General features: G+C 39.3%; 2 protein-coding genes across 3 annotated transcripts; both read left to right on the forward strand.

Annotated features, from left to right (window-relative positions):
• Positions 1 to 10,063: 10,063 nt before the first annotated feature.
• On the forward strand, positions 10,064 to 11,283 carry LOC138888438 (peroxisomal and mitochondrial division factor 2-like). The gene is made up of 5 exons (XM_070170302.1): positions 10,064 to 10,144; positions 10,271 to 10,321; positions 10,411 to 10,478; positions 10,599 to 11,007; positions 11,095 to 11,283. Exons 1-5 carry the CDS (start codon positions 10,064 to 10,066, stop codon positions 11,281 to 11,283), a joined length of 798 nt encoding a protein of 265 aa, XP_070026403.1.
• A 5,135-nt stretch (positions 11,284 to 16,418) lies between these two features.
• Positions 16,419 to 19,766, forward strand: LOC104225202 (E2F transcription factor-like E2FE). 2 transcript variants are annotated; one of them, XM_009776969.2, is made up of 11 exons: positions 16,419 to 16,660; positions 16,754 to 16,821; positions 16,901 to 16,953; positions 17,056 to 17,133; positions 17,405 to 17,458; positions 17,559 to 17,661; positions 17,780 to 17,847; positions 17,878 to 17,950; positions 18,093 to 18,154; positions 18,277 to 18,691; positions 19,225 to 19,766. In XM_009776969.2, exons 1-11 carry the CDS (start codon positions 16,578 to 16,580, stop codon positions 19,314 to 19,316), a joined length of 1,149 nt encoding a protein of 382 aa, XP_009775271.1. In that variant the 5' UTR covers positions 16,419 to 16,577; the 3' UTR covers positions 19,317 to 19,766. The 2 variants fall into 2 exon arrangements, with proteins under 2 accessions (XP_009775271.1, XP_009775269.1); XM_009776967.2 differs by having other exon boundaries at positions 17,780 to 17,950.
• Positions 19,767 to 20,524: the final 758 nt, after the last annotated feature.

Below are 20,524 nucleotides of genomic sequence, written 5' to 3' on the forward strand. Positions count from 1 at the left end.
TGCATATGTGGATCGGTGTTTGAATTGTTAGCAGGTTAAGTACGAGCATAGAGGCCCGATAGTTTGTGCCAGAAGATTGAGATTCCTGAGTGGAAGTGGGAGCGTATCACTATGGACTTCGTTGTTAGACTCCCACGGACTCAGAGGAAGTTCGATGCAGTGTGGGTTATTGTTGATAGGCTGACCAAGTCAGCATATTTCATTCTTGTGGCAGTCTCCTACTCTTCCGAGAGGTTAGCTGAGATTTATATCTGGGAGATTGTTCGTCTTCATGGTGTGCCCGAGTCTATCATTTCAGATCGAGGTACGCAGTTTACCTCCCATTTTTGGAGAGCAGTTCAGCAAGAATTGGCCACATGGGTTGAGTTGAGCACAGCGTTTCATCCTCAGACGGACGGGCAATCCGAGCGGACTATTCAGATTTGGAAGATATGCTCCCGAGCTTGTTTCATTGACCTTGGAGGCTCGTGGGATCAGTTTTTGCCTTTAGCAGAGTTTTCCTACAACAACAGCTATCAGTCGAGTATCCATATGACACCTTATGAGGCTTTATATGGTAGGCGGTGTCGGTCTCCACTTGGATGGTTTGAGTCGGGAGAGGCTCGGTTGTTGGGTATGGATCTGGTTTAGGATGCCTAGGACAAGGTCAGGATTATCCAGGATAGGCTTCATACAGCTCAGTCCAGGAAAAAGAGTTATGCTGACCGCAAGGTTCGTGATGTGGCATTCATGGTCGGTGAGCGGGTATTGCTTCGAATGTCGCCTATGAAGGGCGTGATGAGATTTGGGAAGAAGGGCAAGCTTAGCCCTAGGTTTATTGGCCCGTTTGGCATTCTTAATCGAGTAGGAGAGGTGGCTTATAGACTTGCATTTCCGCCGAGCGTATCAGCCGTGGATCCAGTGTTTCATGTGTCCATGCTTCGGAAATATCACGACGATCCATCCCACATATTAGATTTCAGCACTGTCCAGTTGGACAAGGACTTGTCTTATGAGGAGGAGCCGGTAGCTATTCTAGACAGGTTCGTCAGTTGAGATCGAAGAGTTTTCCTTCTGTTCGTGTTTAGTGGAGAGGTCAGCCTGCTGAAGCATCGACCTGGGAGTCCGAGTCTGATATGCGGAGCCATTATCACCATCTTTTCCCCGACTCAGGTACTTCCTTCTTCTATTCGTTCGAGGACGAACAGTTGTTTTAGAGGTGGAGGATGTGATGACCTTTTCACTTGTTTTAAAAATGAGTTATGTGTTTCGAGGCCTTAAAAACCTCTTTCGGTATTACCTCGATTTGCGTGTACAGTCCGGGCGCGTAGCCGGAAAGTCATTTTTGTGAAAATCTGTGAAAAATGATAAATTTTGACTATAAAATGAATTAATTTGACTTAGGTCAACATTTTGGGTAAACGGACCCAGACCCATGATTTGACGGTCCCGTAGGGTCCGTAGGAAAATATGAGACTTGAGCGTATGCCCGGAATCGAATTTCGAGGTCCCAAACTTGAGAATTAATTTTTAAAGAAAATTATTTTCTGAAATTGTTTATGAGATTTGGAAATGAATTGTGATTAGAACTCGATGGTATCGGGCCCGTATTTTGGTTTCGGTGCCTCGTACAGGTCTTATATGTGATTTGAGATAAATCTGTAAAATTTGGTAAGAAACAGACTTGAAACGACGTGAATCGGATCATTTTTGAAAAAATTGGAAATTGGAAGTTCTTGTGAAAATTTCATGATTTTGATGCTAAATTCCTAGTTGTTGATGTTATTTTAGCGATTTAAATGCACGAGTGAGTCTGTATGATGTTTTTAGGTTGGTGTGCATGTTTAGTTTGTAGCCACGAGGGCTCGGGTGATTTTTGGATAGGCCAGGGGGTGGATTTTGGACTTGGGAAATTGCAGATTCTCAGCTGGTGTGATCAGGTCTGCAGGCTTCGCATTGTCTCGCAAATGCAACAAACGTTCGCAAATGCGAAGGGTAGACCTGGCAGCCTGAGTCGCAAATTCGACTGTATTCTCGCAAATGCGATTTCGCATTTGCGAACAGCCTCTCGGAAATGCAATGATGCATGGAATACTGAGTGTATCGCAAATGCGACATATGTTTTGCAAATACGAAAGGTTCAATTTTCTGAAGATTGCGAACCCTGGTCGCAATTCCCATATCTACAACCTGCAATTTTTATACTTAGCCGAAAATCAACCATTTTTCACATCTTTTCAAAACACAAACTCCCTAGGGCGATTTTTCAAGAATAAATCTTCTTCCAAATCGATTGTAAGTCAATTTTACCTCGTTTCCTTCAATCATTAACTTCTTTTAACATGATTTCAACTCAAAATCAATGATTTTCATGGGGGGGAAATTGGTGTTTTGGGTAGAACCTAGGTTTTTCAAAAATTGAGGATTTGGACCTCGATTTGAGGTCTGATTTCAAAACAAATTATATATTGGATTAGTGGGGGAATGGGTAATCGGGTTTTGGTCCGAACCTCGGGTTTTGACCATGTGGGCCCGGGGCGATTTTTGACTTTTTGGGTAAAGCTTTGGAAAACTCATTTTATGCATTGGAATTGATTCATTTAGCGTTTATTGATGTAATTAAGTAACTTGTGGCTAGATACGAGCGAATTGGTGGTGGAATCAAGGGGTAAAGTGATAATTGAGACGTGAATTGTGTTCGTGGCATCGAAGTAAGTGTTTGATCTAACATTAGCTTGAGGGATCAAGAGTCGAGTCCTACTTGCTATGTGGTGTTTGTCGAGTACGACGTATAGGCATGGTGACGAGTATCTATACATTGGTGTCAAGCATGCCCGTGAGTCTTAAATTGTGATTATTATGGCTTCGTTGTATTATTCATGCTTTGATGATGATTTCTATTGTTGGGCAAAGTTTGTGGAAGTAAGTGTGACATTTGATTATTGAAGAGTGTTGGCTCAAGTTGTACAATGAGATGCGAAAGTATAAGTAGAATTGAACCTTTTAGAGCATTGACTCAAAGTTGTGAAGTGAGTTGTGAAGTAAAAGTAAGAAAGGAGGAGAGAATCATTATATTATGTCCCTTGTCGGGAATTTGTTGTTTTTGATGTTATCTCCCTAGCCGGGATGTTGATGCTTCTTTTGATGTTATTCTCTTGCCGGGACTTGATTGTTGAGCTATTTTTCCCTGCCGGGATTCTTATTGTAATTTCATTTATTCCCTTGCCCTATTATTTGTGATTGTTGTTTGGGTGAGGATGAGTGTTAAAGCACGAAGGGTGATTCCGTGTATTGTTTTGGTGAGAGAGTGTTAAAGCACGAAGGGTGATGCCATTTATGATTTGTGAGGAAAGAGTGTAAAGCACGAAAGGTGATGTCGTACCGCACGATGTATCATTCCGTTTCGATTATATTGATTATATGGTGAGGACGAGAGTAAAAGCACGAAGGGTGATGCCGTGCACTTATTGATTTCTGGTTCTTTGTTGATATCCGGGATTTACTGTTTCTTTCAGTTACCTGTTATCTTTCTATTTTGAATTGATATCTTCCCCACAGTATTCTACCCCTCCCATATTTGACTATTTATTTATGTTCTTCTTTTCTGATGTATATAGTTGAATTGCACAGGTTTATTTGGTAGTCTGGTCCTAGCCTCGTCACTACTTCGTCGAGGTTAGGCTAGACACTTACCAGCACATGGGGATGGTTGTGCTGATTCTACACTCTGCACTATATGCAGATCCCGGAGCAGCTTTTGGATCGTAGATTTGGGTGGCTACCTTCAGTCCACGCGGAGATCCAAGGTAGACCTGCAGGCGTCTGCAGGCCCCGGCGTCTCCTCTATCCTTTATTTCCTGTTTCATTTCTTTGATTCGGAAACAGTGTATCTTTATTTTCTGACTTTGTATTTAGCACTCTTAGACCGTTTGTGGTACTGTGACACCAGTTTTAGGTGATTAAGCTTTAACAGTTGTATTAGATTCATATTTTAGATATTTTATTGCTTTTCTTCCGCTTATTCTAAATTTCCATTGTTTACACGTTATTGTTTTATAAATGTTAAAGTGTATAAAATGGGTTAAAAGGGTAATTTATTCCATAATTGGCTTGCCTAACTCACATCAGTAGGTGCCATCACAACTCTCGAGGATGGAAAATCCGGGTCGTGACGACGGAGGGCGAACCGGGGTCGTGACGACGGAGGGCGAACTGGGGTCGTGACAGCTTCAGCCAGATTTCCCTTCAGCTTGTGGAGGAATGAGTTAGTTTGTCCATGATTTTCCCTGCTATGCCTTGTATGGTTCTGGGGCTGGTGGGTTTTGTGGTTACATCTTGGTCCATTTTCATGGTTAGGTCCTGGGGGCGTGTTTCTGCATCTGTAGACTTGTTTTTGTCTATGTTCATTAAGAGATCTTTGGGGTTCCTTGAGGTGTTCTTGCTATGTTAACTGGATGAGGGAGTCTTTGAATACCAGTGCTTTCCTTTAGTTTTAGAGAGAAGTAGGAGAACTTCTCTTTCCTTAATTTATTGCTTAGTTCTTAACCGACTATGGGTGCAAATCTCTTTGTAATTTCTTTTGGTTCATATTTTAGTTGAAGAGCAAAAACTCGCTTAAATGAAAACATATACAATTTCAGTAGTCTTTTTTTTCTCAGATATATATATTTTAGAGGTCGAAGTTTCAATCCTAGCCAAGTAATTAAATACTGGAGTACAATAGATACTACATATGGAAAGAATAAGTGGTCCATTTTGCCAAAGAATTTTTCTATATATCTTCCTCAGAATCAATAAAGGCTAAAACAGAGAAATGTAGCAATACCAGGTTTTCACTTTATCATTATATTTTCCGTTTGCATTTCAGAGGCTTTTGATTTTCTTCCACACACGTTGGAGTTTCCTTTCCCTTGTATAAGATATATATGTTTTACCAGTTTTTGGACTAATTCATATTCGCGTCAATGACATCTCACTTTAGGTATAAAGCGGTCCATACCAATAAGGTAACAATGACCGTATTCCCATAGCTCAAAACCCGACTCCGTTATTCTTCTTTCAAGTTAGTTGTGAAAACTTTAAGTCCCGGGTTATTCTTGAAAAAAAAATATCTTTATTTAATGTACTGTGTCTAAAGACTTTACTCATTTTGTTACAAGAGTTAATCAAAATTCCTATGATTTGGCGCCCAAACAACCTTTTCTATTTTTCCTTAATTAATAGAGTACTTCAAATAGGGTGGCTATCTGCCGAATATAATAAGAATAAGAATATTTCATGAAAATCATTTTCTAGACATGTTAATTATTTGATATTTTATGACTCTGTAACCTACCTTTTTTTGCCTTGAGCCATCTTTTTTATCTCACTAGCTCTTGTTTTGTCTTTAGGCTGGGCGCAGGGAAAAACACAATGAAGTCGGTGGCCTAAAGCCAAATTTCAATAAGAGGTCTTAAATTTGTCTTAAAATTTTTAAATGCAAAATTAATTTTTTTAACTGATTTCTTCTAATAATTCTTTTTCATTTGATGATATAGTTAATCTATTTAATTTTTTAGACAATATTGATCTTAAGTATAGATTTTATTAATTTTAATTTTAAAAAACTCTTTTCCGTTGTGGCGATTGTTATAGAAACTGTTGACATTATTCTATAAGTAATATAGGAATTTGGAAATAACTAATTTTTTCTCTGGTTGAATACATCAATTAAAGTATACGTTTCAAAGAACAGTCAGTTTTTATTCCATTTTAGCTGTAAAAATAATATAAATTAAAACAAAAAATTTTGATTCAAGAAGTTAATCTTGATGTCATAATTGATTTGACGCTCCTTAGCAATGGTTAAAACGTAGAGAAAAATAAAGAAGAGACTCGGTAAGAAGATATTTTCGGTTCTTGACTCTAGTTTTTAAGAATCGTACTCCCAAAACTTGGATAAAAAGAATATGAAAGTATAATACCAATTCTTTGAAGAGAAATCTAAAAAGCATTTTAAAAAAGTGCGTCCACTATTGAAGTTAGTGGTCAAAGTGTAAATAAGGCAAGAAAATATTTGTCATTAGTGTTTGACCAAAAAATGTCAAGCTTTTTGTTAAACTAATTAATAAAAAAATAGAGGATAAATCTTAGCCAAGGATAATTAACTCTAGATCCAAGCACATCAGGTAAGAGAATCAGATATAATAAATTTATAAATTTTTTGTTATCATATAAGATATTAAATACAGATGATGGGCTTACATTCTTGACATATCATCCCGTAATGTGGTGATAAAAACGGAAAAGATGGAATGTCATTGAGAATAATGAGATCTATCTTCCTTGATTCAATAATCACCATTACAGGGATTTGTACTGGCTATCGAAGCCTTTTCTTGGTCTTCTGTTCTTCTCCTTTCTCTCGGAGAGAAAGCCCCCTTTTATTGTCTTCTTACCTCCTATATATATTATCAATATTCCCCTTTGTCTATCGGTCCTTAAGCAGAATGCCTTAATCCCTTGATTGTACTTCACATCGCCTTCATCAAATACCACGATATTTACTTCACCATACAGGCAATTTGATGGCTCGATCTCGGTAGTGGCTGAGATATTCATTGTTATTACACCTTGTGGGTACGACCATGGCTTAGTTGACCTCTTATCATTCCTCTTAGCGCTAATCCACGTATAGTCATATTTTGACCCATACAGTTAGTCCCTCCGCCCGTTGGGGTCGCCTATTGGCAAGCTCGATGGGCGGACCCTGTTGATTCAAAAACTGGGAGAAATCTGAATGCTTAATGCGAGGGGTGAGAACCTCATGGCGAGGTAGAGATGTGACGCTTCGAGAATCGCGTTGGACTGTTACATCAGTTCAAGATTGGACCGTCACGTCAGTTCAGGGTGTCATCAATATTCCCCATGCATCATTATGGCGCACGTTTTCTAGGTATTGTGTCGTTTCCCGTACCCTTTCTATTTTCTAACTAGTAGCTCTTGGTTTTCCCGCTCAAGGCATTTATATCCCTATAAATAAGGGGGGAGCTCCTCATTTGAACATTACATTTTTCAATTGCTTAAGAGAGAATTTCACAAGTCTTCTCCTCTTTCCTTAATCTCTCATATCTCTGCTTCTGCTAGGATTTTCAGTGACCATTGTCTTTTCCTTATCATCTTTGCTTCTTTTGATCAAAGGAAACATATAGCTAGTACTTCTTCCCACTCTAATAAAGCTGTAGGTGCTCCAGTGTCGGAGAACGACGTACCCCTATTCGAAGAGGGAGTAGAAGTGGTAGAAGATGAGGGGTTTCCGACAATGGATGAGGTGGTCCCCCCGGGAAGGCGAGGACCGATTTTAACAGCCATTCCAGAGATGAACCAAAGCCTATTCCTTGCACGATAGATGCTGCGTTGATCACGGCGTTCAAAGCCAAATGAGGGATCCTCGATCATATTGAAATTGTGTCGGCAGATAAGGATATAGCGCATTTACATCGCCCCGGCTACTATGCATTTTACGCGTATCCCTTTGTCATTGGGTACACGCTTCCCCTTCCTTCCTTGATGGTTAATTTCTGCTATTTTTATGATGTCTGTCCGGCTCAACTCTCTCTGTATACGTATAAGCTTTTCATCATGCTCATCAAGTACGCAGAGCTAGTTGGGCGAGGAATGTCTCTAGGGCACATGCTCCACCTCTTCGCCCCCCATTTTCTTTGAGGAACGATGATTCATATGCGTCATCGAGGAACCAAGATTTTGGTGGTAAAGATGGATGACAAGACCAACCGCCATTTCTGGGAAAACTACTTCTATGTCTGAACAGAGCATGTCGTATCGAACCCGATGGGTTTTCCTGAGACGTGGAATTTCGCTCGTAAGTTTTCCATTCCGTTTACTTTGTGCAATTTTCCTTAAGATGGTCGTTGGTCATCTCCCTTTAATGACTTCATTGAGGATTTTCTTTTGTTTTTGTATCCAAGAGACTACCTCCCCCCTAGTTGTCGATATCCGCGAGTGGGTGAGCGCAATTATCCCCCACACAGCGGGGATTCGTAAGTGGGAGTCTTTCCATGAGAAGTTTGGGCGCAAGCCGCTTACTGGTGAGTTGGTTCGTTGTGGTTTTGCTTTGTTCTCCACTTCACAGTGTTATTTTTTTACCTTGTTGTTATGTGATCAAATCCCTCCTTACTGACAGATCGAAGAGGAGTGAGAAGGACGAGAGCTCCTCCGCTCGCGTTCTATCAACTGGTGCCCTCTGCCCAGCCCGCACCAAGAGCTACTGCATGCGAGGGCACAGAAAGTCTGGACGCTCGTTGAACCGTGCCCGCAGCCGAAGCCGTACACTTGAGGTTACTCCTCAATCGGAGACTCGGGTTCCAGCAGTCCGTTCAACGAGCGAATCTTCCCGCATCGGTAGTGGAGAGGCCCCATCGAAGAGGCGAAGGGTAGTGTTGGAAGGGGATTTTTTAGCCTAAAAACCCTCGAGGGGCGACCTTGCTTCGATGGCACCTGATAGGCTCCAACCCTACACCATTATAGAGTGGCAAGAGCGGTCGATGCAGCTTTTACCCGAAAAGGTCGAGATCGAATCCACAGGGAGCTAAGATATATTTGGAGTTGGATTCCTATCTAATCTAGCAATGTGTAAAGCTCTTGATTGCACTTCCAATCATTCTTTTGTTTGTTTGCTATTTCTAATTTTATACTAATTATGCACAAAATTAAGCTAACTAGAGATTTTTGTAGGGTTTTCTAAATTGGTAAAAAGGCACTAGTGAAATGACTTTCTCCTAGGTGAGTATCTAACGGGATCTAAAACTTAGGGAAATAATGTTATAGTTGGGATCGTAATATAGCCAATGCACGTAGCTACTCACCCTATTGTTCATTTTATGCAAGCAAAGTTGGCTCAAGTCGGGAATTACTATCTCTAGGTTTAACCCTTTAATTGGGACTATCAATCTCTTGAATATACCCTAATTCCTTGTTGGCCTGAATTTCCTAGACTTAACCTCTCTTTATCAAGAAGAGCCTAAGTCAAAAAGGCACAAATTAGTATTTGCAACCACCAATTCAACATTTAAAGCACAAATCAGGCCAAATATCAATCACCCATAAACATCTAAGCTGTAAAATAGGATACCCATTAAATACCCATACTAGGGTTGAGCCACAACCCTAACTAATGGGTTTAGCTACTTATAATGAAGAAGAAATCATAGATTAAGATGAAATAGAAGCCATAAAATGTAATTACAACATACGAATCTAAGATTAATTGTTAAACAAGTTCTAAGATTACTCAAAAAAGTAAAAATAGTGGTTTCACATGCTCAGCTAAACAAAAGATGCCCTAAAAATCTAAAAAAAAAAGTATTTATACATAGCTAAATTTTTCGGACAAAAATGCCCCTGACGGAGATACCGCAGATAGCGAAAAATGGACCGTTGCAGCGGTGAAGCTACCGTGGCCGCATAAAACCAAGTGCAGACCGTGGTCTTCAACTTTCAGTTCAACTTCAAACTCTCTGAATCTCTCCTCCGTTGACCGCGATAAAAGGACCGCTGGCGCGGTAAAGGCACCGCTGCCGCACAAAAGCACCACGGACAGCGGTAACTTACAGTCCCAAAAATGCAGCTCTCTGAACCTTGCCACTACGAACTGCGAGATCAAGACCGTCTCAGCGGTGGAACCTCCGCATCCGCAGTTGTTTTTTCGTTGTCAACACTCAATTGACTCAGCTTTGACTTGTAGAGGTTTCACTCCTTTTTGAGCTGATTTTGACTTTCTTGTCTTTTTTTGACCAAACACTACAAACAAGCACAATAAGTTACCTTTTAGGAATACTTGTATGCACTTTTAATCTAAAACTCAAGAAAAAATGAGCATAAAATATACTAGAATCCCTAGTTATCAACACCCGAGACTGGCGGTGGTGCCAGCCTGGATACGGAGGCGACACCCGTTGTGAGCGTTCAAGAGGTTATTGTGATGGAGGGACGGAGTTTCGAGGCTTCTGTTGTTGTTCCGAGCAAGCCATTATCATCTTGGCCGAACTGCACCCCTTCTTCAGCCAACGAGAGGGGGAAGGGCGTCATGGTTGAGGATTATGAATCTGAATCCGACATTGACCCTGAAGACATGAGGATATTCGAGGAGGGATTTACCCGAACCGTGGTAAGGGCGGAAGGCCCTTCCCGAATACTCGAAATTTTGCCGGATCTCAACCTATTGCAAGACACTATCAATTTGGTGCCATAATTCGATCTTCTATGCTTCACCACTGAGAGCGAATCTCTTCAGGAGGTCAACGGTTCTGGGTTGTCACGCGGTATAGCAGCGATGGCCTTAAGGGTAAGTTCCCTTTTGCTTTCTTCATTTTGTGACCTTTGTTTTTACACTGAGTCTTTCTTCCCTCTCTTTTTTATACTTACATGCTATAGATCAAGAGTTCTCGTAGGGCTGAGACGCGGGCCGAGAGTTTTCTAAAAATGGCCAAGAAGTATCGGCAGTATCGAAACAAATGTTGTGAGATACATGATCAGCTCAGAGCGGGCGCTAGTACCTAGTCCATTAGGGAGGAGTTGGAGAAAAAAGATGAGGAACTGATGTGGTCTATCCACAAATGCAGTGAGCTTGAGAAACTGCTTCATGCCAAGGACGAAGAGCTTGAGGTGGGCAAAGGGGTTGTCGCGGAGTGCGAGGACCTTCAGGCGAAGGGGCTGTCTTTACGAGCTGAGCTTGAGCAAACTGCTGCTAGGGTTGACACTCTGAGTGCAGATTGGACGGAGAAGGTGGCTGAGCTAGAAAAGAAAGTGGCCGAGATGGAGAGAGCCGAGGATGCTCGATTGTCGGCTTTGGCGAGGGCGGCAGCGCTAGAGGACATTATCGGTATCCTCAAGTTCGAGCACGAATCTGAGAGGGTGAAGACCACACTAAGGGAGGCACGTCTTAAGGAGCGTATTGGTGAAATTTATCGGGAAGCTTCCAGCCTGGAAGACCGGGTCGCAACTCTTGAGGCTGAGAAGGCGCAATTGTTGGTTCAGGCCAAATATGCCTATGCTGCTGTCCCCCGCCGCTTGTATGAGTTATGGGTTCATGATGAGGCCCAATAAGATATACACAAGGGTTTGTGGGAGGCGGGGAGTGTTCCTGAGGCTGCCTTTGAAGATGCTCAGGCGAAGGCACGCGAGGCTCGTATTTCCTTCGGTTACAACCCTGCGACACTGGAGGCTAGTGAGGGCGTTGAGGTTGAGGATGGACTTTCTGATGATGAGGATGCTGGAGAGAACGGTGGTGGAGATGACGATGAGTGAAACTTTGTTGCAGCTTTGTACTTAGTTTTTTTCTTTTTGTTCCTTTTTTGTTTATTTTTACCTTTTTCTTGAAGGCCTGTTTCGGCCTTTTGTAAGGTATGGCTGTTGCGCATGTACATTTGAATAAAATAGTTGCTTCCCCTTTGTTTATGTATCTCTTGACTTTCTTTCTCCTTTTCTCCCATTTTTGTTTTTGTTTTTTCTTTCTTGGGGAGAAGATTTTTGGATTTCTCCGTGATGAGTCCCTGATCTTTTAATTGGGAATTCAAATGAAGGGGGGTCTAGTTTGCTTGATCCGAGTGAATTCGTATTCCATTGTGTAAGTTCGAATGAAGTCACTTCGGATTTGAAAGTTGGGGCGAGGTTGACTTTTGATTTTCAACTCGGGGCGGAGTCAACCTTGATTTGTATTCGAACGAGGTCGAATTTAGACTTGCCAGCTTTGGCAAAGTCAGTTTTGACTTGTATATTTGAGCGAGGTCAAACTTAGAGTTGCCAATTTAGGCGAAGTCAATCTTGACTTATATATTCGAACGAGGTCGAATTTAGACTTGCTAACTTAGGCGAAGTTAATTTTTCATGGCGAGTTTAGCGATGGTAGGGGCGAGCTCGCACGAGATCAAACTATGACCCGTTATAAGTTTGACGGGGTCAAGCATTGATTTGTTGATTTGGGTGGGAAAATTTTTACTTCCCCTCAGCGATGGTCGACGACCGTAAGGGTGTTAATTCAAGCAAGGTCAAAATTGTAACCCATTGTAAATTTGAGTGAGGTCAAACTTTCTTTTCGTTTGGTGATGGACGATGGCCGTAAGGGTGTTAATTCGAGCGAGGTCGAAATTGTAACCCGTTTTAAATTCGAGCAAGGTCAAAATTTCCTTTCGTTTGGCGATGGCCGATGGACATAAAGGTGTTAGTTCGAGCAAGATCGAAATTGTAACCTTTTGTAAATTCGAGCGAGGTTGAACTTTCCTTTCATTCAGCGATGGCCGATGTCCATAAGGGTGTTAATTCGAGCGAGGTCAAAATTGTTACCCGTTATAAATTTGAGCGAGATCGAACTTTCCTTTCTTTTGGCGATGGACGATGGACGTAAGGGTGTTAATTCAAGAGAGGTCGAAATTGTAACCCGTTGTAAATTCGAGCGAGGTCAAACTTTCCTTTCATTTGGCAATGGCCGATGGCCGTAAGGGTGTTAATTCGAGCGAGGTCAAAATTGTAACCCGTTGTAAATCTAGCGAGGTCGAACTTCCCTTTCGTTTGGCGATGGTCGATGGCCATAAGGGTCTTAATTCGAGCTTGGTTAAAATTGTAACCCGTTGTAAATTCGAGCGAGGTCAAACTTTCCTTTCGTTTGGCGATGGACGATGGCCGTAAGGGTGTTAATTCGAGCGAGGTCGAAATTGTAACCTATTGCATTACTTGTATTGGAGAACCCATCGCCGTATTGTTTATGCGTGCGTCGGGGTAAGTCCCGGTTTGCTTAATTTCGCTTTCATTAGAGAGTACCGTGCGTCGAGGTGAGTCCCGGTTCACTTAACTTCGCTTTCATTGGAGAGTATTGCGCATTGGGGTGAGTTCCGATTTGCTTAATTTCGCTTTCATTGGAGAGTACTGTTCGTCGGGGTGAGTCCTGGTTTGTTTAACTTTGCTTTTATTGGAGAATAACGTGCATTTTATGGGCCCATCGCTCAGTCCCTGGTTCTGGAGATTGTTTCTTAATAATTTCAACTCGTTCTGAGCTATTTCTGTTATTTGTAGTATGGCACGACTTAGAGGGCTTGGCTCGGTCATTGCTTAAAGATGGTATAAAACATTTTCCCGGTGTGTTTGGTGGCGTTCGTTCCTTGTTCACGTATCTGTGAGAATGTTCATGTTCCTATTCTGAACCAAAAAGAGAGTGTGATAAGTTAAACCCAAACAAAATTGCATGTTACCTTGGCCTGGTAAGTCGATGAAAGGGGGAAGACGCTCTGGGTCACTCGCTTTGCCCCGTGCTCGAATGGCGGTTTCAGATTCCGCGTCCGTGTTTGGCTTCATCGTTAGTCACGTCGTGGGTTGGACTTACCTTGCCCGTTGGTATATCAAGACCGAGTCCCAATACGATCCCATCCGATATGCGCAAACAATAAGGGAAATATGTCATACTTTGTTCATAAATCACATAGTGTGTGTGGGTACGAAAATAAGGCAGGACATGCCCGTTATTTCAAAGAATCACACAGTAGGCTATTGACCCTTCCTAAGAGGTGGGAGTACAGACCGACATATAAGGTGAATACGTCAAATAAGATTACGGTCATGCTAAGTACATAATGATGACCCTACTTTAAACATGCATATGACTTGCCAAACCCATCACTACAGATGAGGCGTGGGTTTTGCATAGACATCAGACATAATTTCGATTTCATATAGAGATCTGACCTAAATTGGTTCGGTTATCTCAAAAGCTTATCTATCACTTTTTCGAGTTGATGTTTATACTGAGATGGTGATGCTATGATAGCCTGGAAGTGATACTTGGTTGGTTTTAGATCTAAAGGAAACTAAAATTTTGGCTAAGAAATTTCCGCAAGCGACGCCAAATTGTTTGACCAAAAAGTGTCAAACTTTTTGTTAAACTAATTAATGAAGAAAATAGAGGATACATCTTAGCCAAAGATAATTAACTCTAGATCTAAGCACATCAGGTAAGAGAATCAGATATAATAAAACTTATAAATTTTTCGGTATCATATAAGATATCAAATATAGATAATACGCTTACATTCTTGACATATCATCCCGTAATGTGGTGATAAAAACGGAAAAGATGGAATGCCGTTGAGAGTAACGAGATCTATCTTCCTTGATTCAATAATCACGATTACAGGGATTTGTACTGGCTATTTAAGCCTTTTCTTGGTCTTATGTTCTTCTCCTTTCTCTAGGAGAGGAAGCCCCCTTTTCTTGTCTTCTTACCTCCTATATGTATTATCAGTATTCCCTTTTGTCTATCGGTCCTTAACCATAACGCATTCATCCCTTGATTATACTTCACGTTGCCTCCCTCAAATACCACGATATTTACTTCACCATACAGGCTTTTTGATGGCTCGATCTCGGCAGTGACTGAGATATTCATTGTTATTACACCTTATGGGTACGACCACGGCTTAGTTGACCTCTTACCATTCCTGTTAGCACTAATCCACGTGTGATCAGATTTTGACCCATACAATTAGAGTGATTACCATAAAATTTATTTAGCAAAAGAAAAATTCTTTTTTTCAAGTTATGTTAAATAGTCCCACGTTATTGTACTTCTCCTTTAATTACTAAGTAACTTTTAAGGAAAATTAAGGCAAGAAACTAACATGTACAGTAATACAATTTTAAATCTATTAGAAAATTGAGGCCCCAAAATGTAAGGGGCCTAAAGCACTCGCTTGAGTTGCTTTACTCCTAAGCCGCCATTAGCTGGGCGTACCTACAGAAATAGATGTACTCTAAAAACAACAATAAAAGAATGAATTTGTGCATCACAAGCCCATCTAGCAACCAAATATGGTTAGTACTTTACGGTATTTAGGTGTTGTTAAACACTGATAAAGTGAACAAGCTTGAATACCCGTTGAATTATTCGCAAGTAAGACTTTTGCCCATTTTAATATGTTTTCTAGGACGTAGCTAGGTTCAGAATATAGTGATTTTATGTAATATAAAATGATGAACATTTTCAATTCTATTCGAAATATACCTTTGTGTTCTTATTTTTTGGACAAGGTAACAAGTTATTAATGTCGACGCTCCTAATTAACTTGTTGGGAATTCAGTTGAAGTTGTTTATCTATTTTTTTGGAAGCCAGATAAACAAAAAAAGAGAGTTCAAACACCCATAATCTGTGACTGAATAACTGAAGATAGAGATTTGAGGAACAATTGCAACATGTTAGTCCTTTACTTTTGTAAGCTTCACAAATATAAGGTGTTTAATTTCATGTTTGGACCTGTCCAATATTCATATTAGACTTGAGGAGGAGAAGTTTGCATATATTCCTCTTCCATCTATTCACTTTTAATATATAAGTAGGAGTTAATGCCAATTTACCAGTACCGCAAGCTCGCTTTACTTAAAATAGTGAAGATAGAGGCTTCAAATAAAATTGAAGATAGAGATTAAAATCAAGGCGAAATATACTATATAAGATTTAAAGGGATCTTATGAACTATGTAAGCAATACCTTATTCAGCTTATATGCCGAGTTTTTTATTTTTTATTTTTGTATTTTGAAAATATAAAAAGCATTTCTTGAAGGCAGGGATAAAGTCTGCATACATTTACCCACCCCAGACCTCACTTGCGGAATCACGCTGAGTTTTTTGTTGTTTCGAAATATAAAAGGACTATTGGTGTCTTCAGTTGAAATCTCAGAAATAAAATGATTAATGTGTTTGTTTATGTGATTATGTGTGTCATTTCAGGAATGCCATTACAGAAAACTCGTTATCCTAGACAAAAAATTTCAAGTAACACATTGATTATTGAATTCAATGAATTAAAGTTGTCTATGCCAAATATGAACAAATGTTAAAGAAGAATCCTTTTTTTAACTCTAGTGCCTGGAACTCGCTTTAGGATCCGAATAGTCTGAATTCGCATAAGAAAATCTCACTTAAAAGGTAAAGAGCCAAAAAATCTCATTTTCACGATTTCATTCCCAGGAATCAAACCCAATTTCAATAACTTAAATGCTTTCAAGTTAACTATTGAAAGTTTAAATCTCGAGTTATTGTTGAAAAATCAATTTGTGACCAAACTTAATCAAATTAAATTTTCCTTAATAAAATAGTACTTCAATATGATTGGAAAGATCAGAAATTTTTAAATGATCCCTAAGGTAGCTCTTTTAAATTATTACTCAAATAACGCCAAAAAAGCAAATCTAATCACGTGATTATGCATGTGGTCATCATCAGATTTCCCTACGAATTTCCAAATCTATCCTCATTGAAGCGCGCGGACCAGAGATGCAAAGTGAGGTCAAAAGAGTCAATTCATATAGTACAGGCGCGCTCCTTAACAAAATGGGATTCAAATTCCCGCTGTGGAATCTGAATTTCAAACTTTCAAAAACCCTCCAATGGCTCATTTTCACCCCGCCAAAGTCAACAAACCCTTTCTTAACGGCTCCTTCTTCTTCCTAAAGCACGACTTTTCTCTCTTTTATATCGATTCCATTTCAGAATCCTTACAAAGTTTGGCCATACACGCACACACAGTTGAATTAATTTTCTCAAAGAAAACAATTATGTCGTTAGCTTCAGATCCTTCAAAAGATTCTAGATCTACTTATTGTCGTAAACAGAAGTCTCTCGGTCTCCTATGTTCCAAGTATGAATCTGAGGTTTTGTTAATTTTATTTTGAGTATGAATCTGAACATTTGCTGATTTTTTTAAAAAAATCTATTTTGTGAATTGGTGCAGTTTTTTGAGCTTATACAATCGGGAAGGTATTGAAACCATAGGGCTTGATGATGCTGCACGGAGATTAGGTACTTATATCTTCTTTAACTTTATTTATTTTGGGTTTTTTTGATACTTATGGGTTTTTTTGGGCCCTTTTATATATAGGGGTGGAAAGACGGCGGATCTATGATATTGTGAATGTACTGGAAAGCATTGGTGTAAGATCTACTTATATATTAAAACTCGTAACAATTCGAGTTTTGTTAATTGTAAGGTTCTATTTTTTTAAATCTTATATTTCTAGGTTTTTGTTAATTCAGGTTCTTGCAAGGAAGGCTAAGAATAGGTATTCATGGAAAGGGTTCGGAGCAATTCCTTGGACATTGCAACAATTGAAGGTACATGCACTAGTTTAGAGTTCTGAATTAAGTTATACACAGTGACATTTATTTTTTACACTATCAATGTAATTTAACATGATAGAACATGTTACTTACCATTTGTTTTAGGATATCAATCAATGTAAAATTAAATATAGTTACTTTCAATTATTCTTTAAGTGGTATGATTGTGTAAATTCTTTTAGATTGTTAATGCTTAGACCATAAACTCTTCAATTTTTGGCTTACCTAATTGTTTTCTTTTTGGTCTCAATTAATAATTCGTTAGGAAGAGGGTCTAAAAGAGAATGTCAGTGGATTTGATGGATCTAGCTCTGCCAAGGTAAGTTCTGGACTGCTCTCATTTTTAAGTATTGTTTAGTTTAAGTCCTTTGTCTAGTGAGATGCTATATTTTCCTTATTTTTGCTCCATGTAATATCAGGGTTCAGATGATGATGATTCAGATTCAGATTCCAAACCAATTGTTTCGAGTCAGACGGAGACACTAAACCCCAATTCCAACTTTGCAGCAGCGTCCAAATCTGGTGTGTTTGCTTTGTTCCTTCCTTTAAGTGTTGCTTGTAAATGACATTCAATTGTTTTAATTAATACAGCTACCCTTTGGGAGTACTTTCTGAGACATCTTGGGGTATGTTTTAACAGACAATAGAAGAGAAAAATCATTGGGACTACTTACACAGAATTTTGTCAAGCTCTTCCTCTGCACCGATGTAAGCAAAAAACTTTATGATTCTGTTCAGGTTGATATGATTTGTCTTGATGAGGCAGCAAAAATACTGTTAGGAGATGGGAGACCTCCTGCGATGACAAGAAGTAAAAATCCACACCTTATTTTTTCTTGGTTAAGAATAACTGAAATACTTATGTAGATGAATGAACTGTTAGTATCTTTTAACACCACTGTGCTGCCTATCGATGCTCCTTCAAGTAACTTTGTCTTTTCTTACCTATGCAGCCAAGGTTAGGAGGCTATACGATATTGCAAACGTTTTGTCTTCTATGAAATTTATTGAGAAGGTAATCATCCTTAACTGTTATTCATTGAAAAAAATTAATTAAGCAGAAAACTAAAAATATACCTAAAATTTTGTTTAAGAAACTCTAGTTAATAATATTGCTGCTCGCATGACTTGCTGCAGACCCATCACCCAGAGACAAGGAAACCTGCTTTTAGATGGTTGGGGATGAGAGAAAGATCAAATGATAAGTCAGTTGATACTCTTGGTGCTAATGAGTCCAAGAAGAGGGTATTTGGGACTGAGCTTACAAATACAACTATCAAGAGGAACAGAGTAGCACTACCTATGGATGGTATTTCAGATGAAGCAACTAGGAAACAATTGCTAACTGAAGTCAAATGTGAGAACCTGGAAAATGACATTCACTGTCCTAAACAAGAGCCTGGTTTAACATCAAGCAAAAAGAGTTACCATTTTGGTCCATTTGCTCCTCCAAGCCTAGCCCAAGCTGAAGCGTCTGAGGCTGACGGGATGAAATGGGTTCATGACTGGGAAAGTCTAGCCTCCACTTACCGTCCTCAGTATCACAACCAAGGTATGTTGATTTTCACTTCCTCAAATACATTAATGATTCAATTGATTATCATTAAGAAGATGTTAAACACCAAAAGGCAGGCCAATGTGTTCTACTAGGGATATACTTGTAAATATCAAATTGGTGTCTACTTTTAATGTGATCTATCTACCAGGGCTACTTGGATTAATATGTTGAATCACTTTTTCCTAGTGCACTGAAACAGCCACTTATGTAATTTAGTGTCTGTTCTATTCTTAATTTGCTGACTGATTACTTGCTCCATGCGTGTGCAATTTGATGTGTACACCAGTTTATCTTCTTTGGCTAAGTCTTTTGCAAATGATCCAATATTCACCTTTTCCAATTGCATTTACTGTTTAATTTAACACGAGGATGAAGCATTCAATATCTTGGCTCAAACAAATAATGGGTTCCGTTTTCACATGGCTCAGTACATCCTTAATAATTGGTTCTTATATCGTTGCTTATTTGATGTTCTTGAGCTTAAGCAAAAACTCACTGGCAAATTTGGTTTGTCTGATATGTTTCAGCACTGAAAGATCTTTTTGCACATTACGTGGAAGCATGGAAATCATGGTACTTGGAAGTTGCTGGGAAGAACCCAATTCAGCTGATTTCTTGATGTGCTCTTTCTAGATAAGAACAGAATTTCGAAGATAAAACTGCCTTCGCATACGAGAGATGGTCTGACGTCGAATGCACATTCTCGTTGCATCAACTTTCAATGAAAAAATAGTTGCCATATTCAGTACTCTGTTGGCTTATTGGCAGATTATTGAGTTCAAATGTAGACCAACACTAATTGAATGTACATTTTTTGGTACTTGTTCAGTTAATATGATTCTTTGAGGAGGGTTCAAATGCTTTTTGCTCAGTGTATCTACTGTGATGCTGCCAACGTAACCCCTTCTGCCCCCAAATATCTCAAACCAACCGACTTGTATACTTGATGAGCTCCAGCAACTTATCTTTTGGCGAGGATACACCTGTATTTAGACCTTTGAATCTATAAGCTATTCGTGTGCTTCCCTTTGAAAGTGAAAAAGGAAAAAAGAAGTTAGATCAAATTGGATACATTTGGGAGTGATTGAGGCAGAATGCAAAGGGGGATGGCAAGGGCAATGGGTGGGTATTTTACTTAAGTGAATGAATTCTCGCATCCTTGGACGAAAAAGCAAGGATTATGGCTTTCACTAGAGTTGTCAATATGGGTTGGGCTGGGTTAGCCTAGCCCATACCATATGGGCTTTAGCAATTGATGGGCTGGGTTGGGCTAGTCCCCCATTTTGATAGGCTATATAATGGTTAGCCCACCCAGCCCTAGGTGAGCTGCGGGCCCTCACGGACCAGCCAATCATTTTTAAAAATATAATTTTATATTTTTTTTTTAAGTTCTAACCTTAAAAAAGATAAATATTTCAAAATTAAAAAATATCTTATTAAAATTTAACAAAACTTAATAACTTTTTATACCATTCAAATATATCACAATAACACTAAAAAAGTAATAGACAAGACTATATTTTATTCACTAAAAGTTAAAATTCAAAACAAACAATTCAAGAGAACATCTATGATGCTTATGAGATATCCAACAAATCATCTTAATGAAACACATTTGGATCCGCTTGTTACAAGATTGTCTTAACGTTTTTACTTTCATCTACATTTATAATTCATATGCAATATTAATTAGTTAAATATTAAGAATAATAAAATTTTAAAAATTAATAATATTCAAATTCGCATAAAAAATATCACCAGTTAGAGTTTGGGAAAAGCTGCGCATCCAATTTCGAGTAGTAAAAAGTGTTTGGACATTTTCATGAC

Source organism: Nicotiana sylvestris, chromosome 3 (genome assembly GCF_000393655.2).
Source record: "Nicotiana sylvestris chromosome 3, ASM39365v2, whole genome shotgun sequence".
Classification (NCBI taxonomy): Eukaryota; Viridiplantae; Streptophyta; class Magnoliopsida; order Solanales; family Solanaceae; genus Nicotiana; species Nicotiana sylvestris.

Coding starts and splice junctions, on each gene's coding strand:
- LOC104225202 (XM_009776967.2), top strand. CDS start 16,578: ATGTCGTTAGCTTCAGATCCTTCAAAAGATTCTAGATCTACTTATTGT. Junction 16,822..16,900: donor TGATGCTGCACGGAGATTAG/GTACTTATATCT, acceptor TTTTATATATAG/GGGTGGAAAGACGGCGGATC. Junction 17,662..17,779: donor TGCAGCAGCGTCCAAATCTG/GTGTGTTTGCTT, acceptor ATGTTTTAACAG/ACAATAGAAGAGAAAAATCA.
- LOC138888438 (XM_070170302.1), top strand. CDS start 10,064: ATGGTTGAGGATTATGAATCTGAATCCGACATTGACCCTGAAGACATG. Junction 10,322..10,410: donor TAGCAGCGATGGCCTTAAGG/GTAAGTTCCCTT, acceptor TACATGCTATAG/ATCAAGAGTTCTCGTAGGGC. Junction 11,008..11,094: donor CTGAGAAGGCGCAATTGTTG/GTTCAGGCCAAA, acceptor GATATACACAAG/GGTTTGTGGGAGGCGGGGAG.